The 13179-nt window shown below is 45.8% G+C and overlaps 1 protein-coding gene across 9 annotated transcripts in view; it reads left to right on the forward strand.

The window, feature by feature from the left end:
• The window catches only part of LOC141054222 (aldehyde oxidase 1-like), a 409838-nt gene that overhangs the window by 338169 nt on the left and 58490 nt on the right, over positions 1-13179 (forward strand). For all 9 annotated transcript variants that reach the window (XM_073551460.1, XM_073551462.1, XM_073551454.1 and 6 more), the window contains 2 exons: positions 4102-4197; positions 8633-8761. In XM_073551460.1, the coding sequence (XP_073407561.1) occupies positions 4102-4197; positions 8633-8761 (225 nt within the window). The remainder of the gene's footprint in view (positions 1-4101; positions 4198-8632; positions 8762-13179) is intronic.

Here is a 13179-nt window from a genome sequence, read left to right on the forward strand (position 1 = left end):
AGGTTCCAACAAAGAAATTTGTACATTGTTATGGCTGGTGAGCACACGAGTAGGCCTATTTGTGCACTAAGTACCTCAATTATATAACAATAGTCTATTTTGCATTACTGACATTTAAAATTTATATATTCACAGTTTGCAAATATTCTAGATCATCATCACACAATGTGCTGCTGCACTCAGTCATAGTGGCTTGCACCTGTTCTCATTTGCTTCCGTCATTCTGTTACACAGTGCTGGTTAGTTTTTCTTTTTTTGTAGTTTACTCACATGGTTTGCACTATAGTTTATGCAACTTTCTTGTGCAATGCATAGTAAATTTGTTGGCCCATGTGTGCCTCTGTCCATTTCACTAAGCTACTCCATTTTTTTTTTTTTTTTAAAAGCAGCAAGAACAGTGGAGATGGCTTAAAAAGTCAAATACTGACGTATATAAGGCTTGTGCCATAATTTGTGCTTTTATTACACCAATTTATGGCATAGTTTTCACAATAATAAACGTCTCCAACTGTGTATGCTAATTTTTGCTATAAAAAGTTCACAATATAGACGACTAAATACAGCACACCAAAAAATTATAAGGGAACATCACAGAATATTTGACATTTCTTACATAGATACAATAAAAGAACCATATTTGCTACCTAGATATGAGAACAGAACCAAACTTGATGCATATATAGTACACCGTGTGCAGAATTATTAGAATTATTAGGCAAGTTGTATTTGAGAGGATTCTTGTTATTATTGAATAACAACTATGTTCTCAATGAACCCAAAAGACTCAGATATCAAAGCTTAATATTTTTGGAAGTTAGAGTGGATTTTCTTTAGATTTGGCTGTTTGTGCAGGTAACAATTACTGTGCAGAATTATTAGGCAACGTAATAAAAACCAAATATATAACCATCTCACTTGTTTATTTTCACCAGGTAAACCAATAGAGCAACACAAAATTTAGAAATAAACATTTCTGACATTCAAAAACAAAACAAAAAAAATCCGTGACCAGTATAGCCACCTTTCTTTACGATGACGCTCAAAAGCCTTCCATCCATAGATTCTTCTAGTTGCTTCATCTGTTTACTGTCACATTTTATGAGGGACCACAGGTTCTCTATAGGGTTCAGATCAGGTGAACAAGAGGGCCATGTCATTATTTTTTCTTCTTTTAGACCTTTACTGGCCAGCCACGCTGTGGAGTATTTGGATGCATGTGATGGAGCATTGTCCTGCATGAAAATCATGTTTTTCTTGAACGATACCGACTTCTTCCTGTACCACTGCTTGAAGAAGGTGTCTTTCAGAAACTGCCAGTAGGTCTATTAGTTGAGCTTCACTCCATCCTCAACCCGAAAAGGTCCCACAAGTTCATCTTTGATGACACCAGCCCATACCAGTACCCCACCTCCACCTTGCTGGCGTCTGAGTCGGAGTGGAGCTCTCTGCCCTTTACTGATCCTGCCTCGGGCCCATCCTTCTGGCCAAGAGTCGCTCTCATTTCATCAGTCCTTAAAACCTTAGAAAAATCAGTCTTAAGATATTTCTTGGCCCAGTTTTGACGTTTTATATTATGTTTCTTGTTGAAAGGTGGTCGTTTTTCAGCCTTCCTTACCTTGGCCATGTCCCTGAGTATGGCACACCTTGTGCTTTTTGATACTCCAGTAACGTTGCAGCTCTGAAATATGGCAAAACTGGTGGCAAATGGCATCTTGGCAGCTTCACACTTGATTTTCCTCAATTCATGGGCAGTTATTTTGCGCCTTTTTTTATCAACACGCTTCTTGCGACCCTGTTGGATATTTGCCATGAAACGCTTGATTGTTCAGTGATCACGCTTCAAAAGTTTGGCAATTTCATGACTGCTGCATCCCTCTGCAAGACATCTCACAATGTTTGACTTTTCAGAGTCCGTCAAATCTCTCTTCTGACCCATTTTGCCAAAGGAAAGGAAGTTGCCTAATAATTAAGCACACCTTATATAGGGTTTTGATGTCATTAGACCACACCCCTCCTCATTACAGAGATGCAAATCACCTGATTTACATATTTGGCAGTTGGCTTTCAAGCCTATACAGCTTGGAGTAGGACAACATGTATAAAAAGGATGATGTGATCAAAATACTAATTTGCCTAATAATTCTGCACCCAGTGTATCGTTATGGAGGAAAATTTACTACATGGTATGGGAACTGAATGAAGCTTACTACATAATATTAGAACAGAATCAAATACTATATAAATAAGGAAACAGAACAAAAGTTACTAAATACATATTGGAACAGAACCAAATTTACTACAAACTGTAAGATAAGAACGGAATCAAACATACTACATAGATATGTGAACGTAACCAAACTTCCTACAAAGATATGGAGACGGAACCAAAGTTTGTACACAGATATGGGAACTGAACCAAACTTACTACGTAAACATGGGAACGGAACCAAATTTCCTACATACATGTGGGAAATAAATTAAAGATACTACATAGATATAGGAACTGAACCAAACTCAATACATAGATGTGGGATAGGAGCAAACTTGGTACATAAATATGGTAATTGAATCAAACTTATTACATAAACATGGGAAAGGAACCAAAGGTACTACATAGACATGGGAAAAGAATTAAAATTACAGATACTTAAGAACTCATCAGCGAGCATGTTGACAAAACTATGAATCTTATACTAAACTATCATTGTAGGGCCTCTTGAATTCCCACTGTTTCAATGTATTAAAATAATTTAATAATGGGTATATCCAAAGTTAATCCCAGACCAAGTACCCAAGGACCTGGAATTTGTCAGGTCCTTGTGTACTTTTCCTGGGCAGGCGGTGCAGACCTTAATGAAAGCTGGGATTGTGCACTGTTTTGGCAGATTTAGGCTAGTTTCACATTAGCGTTTACGGCCGCAGCGTCGGGCTGCGCACGGCCGCCACTAAGCGCCGCCCCCTGCCACGCCTCCTCCGGTAGCTCCGCCTACTGGTGCATGACGGTGCATGCATCCCCTATCTTTATCACTGGTGACGCAGGCCGTGCGCAGTATGCGTTTGGCGGCGCATGCGTCCTTTAGACGGTGCGCCGACCAGCGCCAAACGCAACCTGTTGCAATTTGGTTGCGCTCGGCGCACCGTCAAAAGGACGCATGCGCCGCCAAATGCATACTGCGCACGGCCTGCGTCCCCAGTGATAAAGATAGGGGACGCAGGCCCTGACGCGCAAATGTGAAACTAGCCTTAGATTGCCAATGAATGCTGTAAAAATCGTTAAGATAGTGGGCAGTTTAGCCTGCCAAAGGCCTCATGGGACACTTAGGAAAAAACTGCCTATATTATTCGATAATACTTCCTTAGACGTGCACTAGGGGACTTGTTTGGTGCACGTACACTCCTGCCCTTTGGCCTAGCTTGCCCCTGTCCCCTAGCTCAGCTCGTCTCTGCCTCTTCCTGACCCATTTCTTTTTTGATTCATCTTGCCACATTGTATTATACTTCCAGATCCTCTCCTATGGGGCACTAGCTCTTGTTTCTGATCCACCCTCATCTCCCTGCCTATTTAACTGCCCCTTCTTCTCTTTACTTTATTCACCTGCATGCTTCATTACCATGCTTCCATCCCAGACGGCTCTTTCATTTTGTTCAATCCTCCTACAGGGCCAAGAATCCTTCTTATCAACTGTGTCCTCCTCACCAATACAGGCAACATAGGCAAAAAGCTAGTATTCAGCTCCACATAGGTTTTTGTGCCACGTTAGGACGAGATTGGCATTTTGGGCCTAGTCAGGAAGTATTCCCAAGGACAAGCTGGTTGAGAAATAAGAAAACGCCAAATGTGTAGCCAAGTTTAATTTTTCTTCTGGCTTTGGTTAGACCTGTTTTCTGGCCTAGATATTTCTGGAATGATAGGTAGGCTTGGTAGCATGTCACATCCTGTTCCTTCCTGTTCTGGTTTTCTCTGTAGCCCTAAGTCAGTCGGTCCAGGTGTTGGTCAGATATTGGTGTACAATGTGTGCAACTAACATTAATGCCACCTGAATATATGTATATACTGAATTGCTCACAATACAGGTTTCTCCCCCTGTTTCCTATCTACAGGCTTCAGCTTTGGTTCATATCTACAGCGATGGAAAAGTCCTTGTAAGTCATGGAGGAGTGGAATTGGGGCAAGGTCTCCACACAAAGGTTATGCAGGTATAGTTATAAGTAGCACTACATACCATAAAGTGAATATTGTAAGCCTTTATAATATTTAAATGGAACCTGTCACCACCTTTACTGCCTCTTTTATAGCAGTCTAGTAAGCTGTATATAAGTTCCCAACCCCCTCTGCAAAGACAAAAAATGCATTTTATTATTCCCATCTATATGGCTCCATCTGGTCCGATCGGCGTGACTGGTCTTGCTTCGGCATCTCCTCTCTATATAATGCGCATGTGCCAGGAGAGGTCAAGGAGCGCCGATAACCTGAAAGTAAAGCTGGCGCTTGCACATTTCAGTACTTTGCTCTGCTCTTGGCAGCGTAAAGCGAAGTATGACTTCGCAGGAGCACGATTGGGGACACTGTGTGGACGACATAGGATGTGTCATCCATATGAAGTAGTGCAATTGCAAGCAGAGAGGAAGGCAGCGAAGCAAGACCAGGGACTGAACCGCACTGTATGGGGGATAATAAAAAGCTTTTTTGGCTATGCAGAGGTGGTGAGACTAAGTTCCTCTGTGCTCCTACTGGGCATGCTCACGAGGCGATCTCCCATTGGAGATCGGGAGTCATGTGCCCAGGTCCTGCTCCAGATCTCATTGGTCCATCTCGGAGATCTGGAAGGTCCCACACAGCTATAAAAAGCGTGCATGACCATGCGCTAGAATAGACTTTTCAAGCTAAATGTGTGAATGGTGATGGATGTATGACTCTGGTGACTGACTCATTTGAAACCCCTTCCCTCTGATATTACGCATGTGGATAGGGAATTAGTGCAGCAGTCAGTGCCAGTCAGTTGGAAGCCTTAGGCCACTGTGCACACCGCACCTCTTCTCTAGCGTCCGACATTGCGCCTGCTTCCTAGCTTTGTCGACTAGCGGCAGTGTCCTACGCCGCGCTGCAGTTGCAGTCCTCCTTGGCGTCCGCAGTAGTGACGCCGCACACACGGTAGGTCTAAACGGACAAAGCTCCTATGCCTTGGGTCCTGCTCCTGTGACCTGATACCGTGTGTGCATTTCCCTGTGGTCTGTGACACTAACAGGCTCAGCATTTTGTCTGTTTTTGTTGCGGCGCCTCTGTGTGTGAACAGAGCCTGCTTTGCGCACTTCAGGTGACTTTGTGTATTTAATAATAGTGATTATTTTACTTGGAAAACTTTTAGCACTTAATAAATTATGTAAAATAACAGTAGAAGTGATTCAACCTTTTTATCACAGTAATATCGGAACATCATATGATACATTGGAGCCTCTATGTTAGGCGTCTGGTTTCTGCGTCTGGTCCATCTAGGAGATCTGGAAGGTCCCGCACGGCTATAAAAAGCGTGCATGACCGTTCAGCCATGCGCTAGTATAGACTTTAAGCTAAACGTGTGAATGGTGACTGACTCATTTGAAACCCCTTCCCTCTGATATTACGCATGTGGATAGGGAATTATTGCAGCAGTCAGCGCCAGTCAGTGGCAAGCCTTAGGCCACTGTGCACACCGCACCTCTGCTCAAGTGTCCGACATTGCGCCTGCTTCCTAGCTTTGTCGACTAGCGGCAGTGTCCTACGCCGCGCTACAGTTGCAGCCCTCTTTGGCATCCGCAGTAGCGACACCGCACACACGGTAGGTCTAGACGGACGCAGCTCCTCTGCCTTGGGTCCTGCTCCTGTGACCTGATACCGTGTGTGCATTTCCCTGTGGTCTGTGACACTAACAGGCTCAGCGTTTTGTATGTTTTTGTTGCGGCGCCTCTGTGTGTGAACAGAGCCCGCTATGCGCACTTCGGGTGAAGTTGAACCCGTGCGCATTATACCGCCATATTGCTCGTCTTTCATTACCTAGCAGCGGTGTAACACCTACTGCACTGTGGACCCCGAGCGGCGAACCCACTTTATTATTTATTTTTATTTAGTGCGTTCCGCCGTTCCTAACATCATACTAGCGCCAGGGTCTGGCTAGTAATGGCAGATCAGCAGCAACTCCTTCAGTGCTTTCGCCAGCTAGAGGGCCGGTTGGCTACTCTTTAGAGTGTTATCTTAGCGGCGAAGTCTTCGGAGGCTGCTGTACAGGCGATCGCAGAGGCGGTTTCACGTGTGTCCACGTCCTCCACTGTGCCGACAGTTTCCCGCCTCCCGTTGCCCGATAAATTTTCTGGCAATTGTGCCTCCTGTAGGGGTTTCGTGAGCCAGTGCTCTATCCAGCTGGAGTTACTGGCTGCGCGATTCCCTACGGAACGGGCTAAGGTGGGGTTTATTATTTCCCTTCTGTCGGGCAGGGCGTTGGAGTGGGCCACTCCACTGTGGGAGCGTGGTGACCCTGAGGTTCGGACCGCTGCTCAGTTCTTAACCTGCTTGATAGATGTTTTCCTGGGACCACGGGTCACGCACGATACCTTCAGCTCCTTGCATTAACTCAGGGATCCCTTTCGGTCAGCCAGTATGCCGTTCGCTTTCGGACACTGGCTTCCGAGCTGGAGTGGTCTGATAGAGCTCTCATCCCTGTGTTTTGGAGAGGTTTAGCTGAGCATGTTAAGGATGCTCTATCTACCAGAGAGGTTCCTGCAAGTCTGGAGGAGCTGATTGCCATTGCCACCCGCATTGATCTCCGTTTCTCGGAGCGCAGGCTGGAGCGTGCTCAATCCAGACGGAGGGTTACTCCGGCTCCCAACCTCTTTGAACCTCTGGAATCACCCGAGCCAGAGTGTTCACTCCCAGAGCCCATGGAGGTGTCTCGCGCCAGTCTCGAGGCGTGTCCGGCACTTAGCTCCACTTGCGGCTACCACTGTCAGTCCCCAGGATAATGGGGCCCCGCAATGGCCAAACTCTGTGCCGCCGGGCAAGACCTTTGTCCCCCCTCTCCTTCGGCTGAAGGTTCTCGCGTGGGCACACGCGTCCAGGGCGGGTGGTCACTGTGGCTACATGCAGACCACAAAACTCCTGGCAGGGTTGTATTGGTGGCCGCACAGGGCTCGGGACATTAAAAAATATATTCGGGCATGCGCATCATGTGCTCGGGATAGCTTCCCTAAACAGAGAGTGGAAACGTCTGCCGACACACCGCGGCGTTCCACTTCAACCTATGCTCCAGGCGGTTTTGCCGCTCCCGTTGTCTCCCACGTGTCCCTTCTTAAACCTGGCGATCTTACCACCTCTGATACCTTCCACGTGTCCTGGTTTTCCGTGTCATCTACCGGGACATCAGACTTGCCTTCGGACGAGTCTGAGACCTATGCCTCTGATGGGCACAAGGTGGTGAATTGGAAGGTTCAGAGGGGGGATAATGTTAGGCGTCTGGTTTCTGCGTCTGCTCTGCAGGAAGCCAGAGCCTTACATTCTGCAGTCTCCTGCTGTCTATCTACTGCAGAGAAGATTACTTTGCAGCAGACCGCTCCAGAGACTAAGTTCCTCTGTGCTCCTGCTGGGCATGCTCACGAGGCGATCTCCCATTGGAGATCGGGAGTCATGTGCCCAGGTCCTGCTCCAGATCTCATTGGTCCATCTCGGAGATCTGGAAGGTCCCACACAGCTATAAAAAGCGTGCATGACCATGCGCTAGAATAGACTTTTCAAGCTAAATGTGTGAATGGTGATGGATGTATGACTCTGGTGACTGACTCATTTGAAACCCCTTCCCTCTGATATTACGCATGTGGATAGGGAATTAGTGCAGCAGTCAGTGCCAGTCAGTTGGAAGCCTTAGGCCACTGTGCACACCGCACCTCTTCTCTAGCGTCTGACATTGCGCCTGCTTCCTAGCTTTGTCGACTAGCGGCAGTGTCCTACGCCGCGCAGCAGTCCTCCTTGGCGTCCGCAGTAGTGACGCCGCACACACGGTAGGTCTAAACGGACAAAGCTCCTATGCCTTGGGTCCTGCTCCTGTGACCTGATACCGTGTGTGCATTTCCCTGTGGTCTGTGACACTAACAGGCTCAGCATTTTGTCTGTTTTTGTTGCGGCGCCTCTGTGTGTGAACAGAGCCTGCTTTGCGCACTTCAGGTGAAATTGAACCCGTGCGCATTATACCGCCATATTGCTCGTCTGTCATTACCTAGCAGCGGTGTAATACCTACTGCACGGTGGACCCCGAGCAGCAAACGCACTTTATTATTTATTTTTATTTAGTTCGTTCCGCCGTTCCTAACACTCTGTGTGCTCTAAATTAATTGAATCCATTTAACAAACCATGAAATAATAAGTGCTTAAGTTCAGACAGGGTCATCAGCAGGCTATAATTGAAAGGCACTTGATACTATTTTTATTTCTTTCTAATATTTTATTATTGTGATGTCCAAGCCTCAGTCTAGATGTGTGGTTTAGAAATAGGAATACAATAGATCTAATATCTGCTAATAGGCAAATAATGCACTGGTAATATGTTATATTTAGTGCCATGACTTTGCCTTTCCATATAATCTAAAACTGTGTTTACTGCTATACCAGATTGCGAGCAGAGAATTAAAGATACCGATGTCTTACATCTACATTTCTGGGACAAGCACAGTATCTGTTCCAAATTCCATTCCAACTGGTGGCACCATTGGCACAGATATTTACGGTCTGGCTGTGAAGGTAATTCATTATAAAAAGTGTATATACCGTATATGTATTGTAAAGTTCTTGTTCACTCGGCAACGCTTGAGGTATACATGAGAAATAATTTATTCAACAATGTCCAGGCAGGTTTATTCAAATTTCATTAGTCATGCAGTATATAAATCATACAATATCCCTTGGACGTAAAAAATAACAAAAATAGTCCAAGTACAGTGGCACATACAGTACATGTTGGTCCAGTTCTCCTGGACAGAATAACATCAAGCACAAAAGACTCTGGCAGGAGACTTAACACAGGAGGACTTCTCACCTCCGCTCTTAGCCACTGAATGAGAGAACTGGTCTCTTATTTTATCTGCCATACCACACTCCGAGGTGGGGATATGTCAGTAGCCAGTCCCACTTATCTCTCTGACTGCTCGTATACCCAGCCCTGATTATTATTTATTTATATAGCGCCATTAATTCCATGGTGCTGTACATGAGAAGGGGTTACATACAAAGTTATAGATATTGTTTACAGTAAACAAACTTGCAATGACAGACTGGTACAGAGGGGAGAGGACCCCATCCTTGCAGACTTACATTTTACGAGATAATGGGGAAGAGACAGTAGGTCGGGGTGCAGCCGCTCGGGTGGTGGTGAGGCGGCAGAATGGTTATTGCAGGCTGTAAGCTTTCCTACTGAAGAGATGGGTTTTCAGGTTCCGTCTGAAGGATCTGAGGGTGGTGGATAATCGGACGTATTAAGGTGTAGAATTCCAGAGGATAGAGAAAGTCGGGAGAAATCTTGGAGACGGTTGTGTGAGGAACTACAGTGTCAGTAGTTTGAACTGGATTCGTAGGGGAATTGGGAGCCAGTAGAGAGATTGGCAGAGGGGAGAAATGGGAGTAGCAAGGAGAGAGGTGGATTAGTCGGGCAGCAGAGTTGAGGACAGACTGGAGTGGTGCAAGAGAGCTGGCGGGGAGGCCACAGAGAAGGGTGTTGCAGTAATCAAGGCAGGAGATGATTAGGGTATGCACAAGAGTTTTAGTAGATTGAGGGTTGAGGAAGGGACAGATTCTGGAAATATTTTTGAGTTAGAGGCGACAGTAGGTGGCAAGAGTTTGGACGTGTGGTTTGAAGGACAGGCAGCAGATTTCAGGTGCGGGAGAGAGCGCGATGCCGTTTACCATAATAGATAGATCAGGTATGGAAGATACATGAGATGGAGGAAAGATGATGAGTTCGGGTTTGTCTACATTGAGTTTTAGGAAGCGAGAGGTGAAGAAGGAGGATATTAGCCCTTTTAACTCTATCAGCACTATATGTGGAGTCAGCTTTTACGGGTTCACATTACTGAGGCTACCAACCTCTTTGATACATATGTCCCCTCGAGGACCTGTCCAGTGGCCATTTTACATACAACCACCCCACTGCCCAAAGCCAGGGGGCTCAGCACCTTCCGCTCTCAAACAGTGCACTCTTGACACAGTGTCAGCATTGTCATGTTGTTTCATGGACCTATGCTGTACATGCAAGCTAAAATCCTGAAGTGCTAAGAGCCACCTGGTCACTCAGGCACTGTTCCCCTTCTTCTCCCGCATCCAGCTCAGCAGGGCATGGTCTGACACTAACCTGAACATCCTCCCTAAGAGGTAGTATGTTAGAGTGTCCAACGCCCACCTGGTGGCCGAACATTCTTTCTCCACTATGGATTAGGTATTCTCACAGGAATACAGCTTCCGACTCAGGTACATTATCTGGTGATCTTCTCCATTCAAGTACTGAGACAAGACAGCACTCAGCCCAACGTCTGACATCTTCATCTGGACTCCAAACTCCTTGGAGAACTCTGGTGCCAGCAGCACATAGCCAACTTTGTACCTTTACAGACATCTGTCAGAGGGTTGGCTATCATGGCGAAGTTAGAGATAAACTGGTGGTAGTAGCCCATGATGCCCAAGAAAGCGCTGACCTGCTTCTTTGAGAGGGGTTGTGGCCAACTCTGGATCGCCATTTGAAAGGTAACTCACCAAACCCTGACTGATGCACTGGCAGGACGCAGCAGAACCCCATTGATAAAGGTTTAGGCAGCACAGGTGCACTCCACTGATGAGGACAGCCAGTAACCATTTGTGGTCCGGCTGCCCAGTGGAAATGCACACAGATGAGGCTTGCATAAGGCATAAGTCACACTGATAAATGTGATGCAAAAGTGTCTGAGCAGCCTATTGATCACGCCCCCAGTAATTAGCAGGCGGGCTGCTCTGCACTATAGATACATGCATCACACAAGGAACCAAGCCAAATATAAAGGGTTCTGGCTGCGTCCTGCTGAAAAGTGCAAAAAAAAAGATAATAGATATGGGGTATTGGTTACTATTTTGGCCAAAGCAGATAAGCTCACAACCCAACGTCAAGGGTCCCCAGATATTGTGAGTCCCTAACACTAAATATAAACAAACACTAATCAGAAAAAAATCAATAAAAAATCATCATTTGAAAGGTAACTCACCAAACCCTGACTGATGCACTGGCAGGACGCAGCAGAACCCCATTGATAAAGGTTTAGGCAGCACAGGTGCACTCCACTGATGAGGACAGCCAGTAACCATTTGTGGTCCGGCTGCCCAGTGGAAATGCACACAGATGAGGCTTGCATAAGGCATAAGTCACACTGATAAATGTGATGCAAAAGTGTCTGAGCAGCCTATTGATCACGCAGTCAGGGTTTGGTGAGTTACCTTTCAAATGATGATTTTTTATTGATTTTTTTCTGATTAGTGTTTGTTTATATTTAGTGTTAGGGACTCACAATATCTGGGGACCCTTGACGTTGGGTTGTGAGCTTATCTGCTTTGGCCAAAATAGTAACCAATACCCCATATCTATTATCTTTTTTTTTGCACTTTTCAGCAGGACGCAGCCAGAACCCTTTATATTTGGCTTGGTTCCTTGTGTGATGCATGTATCTATAGTGCAGAGCAGCCCGCCTGCTAATTACTGGGGGCGTGATCAATAGGCTGCTCAGACACTTTTGCATCACATTTATCAGTGTGACTTATGCCTTATGCAAGCCTCATCTGTGTGCATTTCCACTGGGCAGCCGGACCACAAATGGTTACTGGCTGTCCTCATCAGTGGAGTGCACCTGTGCTGCCTAAACCTTTATCAATGGGGTTCTGCTGCGTCCTGCCAGTGCATCAGTCAGGGTTTGGTGAGTTACCTTTCAAATGATGATTTTTTATTGATTTTTTTCTATTTAGTGTTAGGGACTCACAATATCTGGGGACCCTTGACGTTGGGTTGTGAGCTTATCTGCTTTGGCCAAAATAGTAACCAATACCCCATATCTATTATCTTTTTTTTTGCACTTTTCAGCAGGACGCAGCCAGAACCCTTTATATTTGGCTTGGTTCCTTGTGTGATGCATGTATCTATAGTGCAGAGCAGCCCGCCTGCTAATTACTGGGGGCGTGATCAATAGGCTGCTCAGACACTTTTGCATCACATTTATCAGTGTGACTTATGCCTTATGCAAGCCTCATCTGTGTGCATTTCCACTGGGCAGCCGGACCACAAATGGTTACTGGCTGTCCTCATCAGTGGAGTGCACCTGTGCTGCCTAAACCTTTATCAATGGGGTTCTGCTGCGTCCTGCCAGTGCATCAGTCAGGGTTTGGTGAGTTACCTTTCAAATGATGATTTTTTATTGATTTTTTTTTCTGATTAGTGTTTTTTTCAACTCTGGATCGCATCAAATTTATTTATTTGAGGCTTGATTTCACCCCTGCCTGTGACATTGCCAAAGTATTTGGCTTCCTCCATACCCATAGCGCATTTCTTCAGTTTTACGGAAAACCCTGCCTTTCTTAGAGCATTAAGTATCACCTGGACTTTGCTTCCCCTTTAGATATGGCGCCAGAACCTCCACCTACTGCTCCGGAAGAAGTTTCTCCCGCTAAGTGACATTTTCAAAAACTGTCAAAAATGCCTCAACATCACCACCCGGGGTCATCTTTTGTAGTGCCCCCTTACCAACTTCCTTGCCTGAGTCTCATCACATCTGCAAGGGGGCTGTGTGACTTCCATGACACAGACTGCCTCTGCCAGGACTTTCATCTACTACTGCTGCCGTTGTTGCTGCTGCTGCTGCATTTGTTGAGGCTATAGCTGAAAATGCACAACAGTTTATTCGTCTCCTTCTGGGCTTGCTGCTGCATGTTAGCCTGAACCAGCTGCTTGCTTAGCTTCTCCATGGCTTCAAACCACACTTGCACTGCTACAGCTGCCATGACATACAGTTTCCAGACAGAAATCACCCGTGCTCCTTGGGAATCTTGCCCGCACTTCTATCACCAATTGTAAAGTTTCTGTTCACTCAGCAGTGCTTGAGGTATACACGGAAAGCAATTTGCTAAACAATTTCCAGACAGGTTTATTCAAATTT

Source organism: Dendrobates tinctorius, unplaced genomic scaffold (genome assembly GCF_039654945.1).
Source record: "Dendrobates tinctorius isolate UK_male_01 unplaced genomic scaffold, ASM3965494v1 ptg000177l, whole genome shotgun sequence".
In the NCBI taxonomy this organism is placed as follows: domain Eukaryota; kingdom Metazoa; phylum Chordata; class Amphibia; order Anura; family Dendrobatidae; genus Dendrobates; species Dendrobates tinctorius.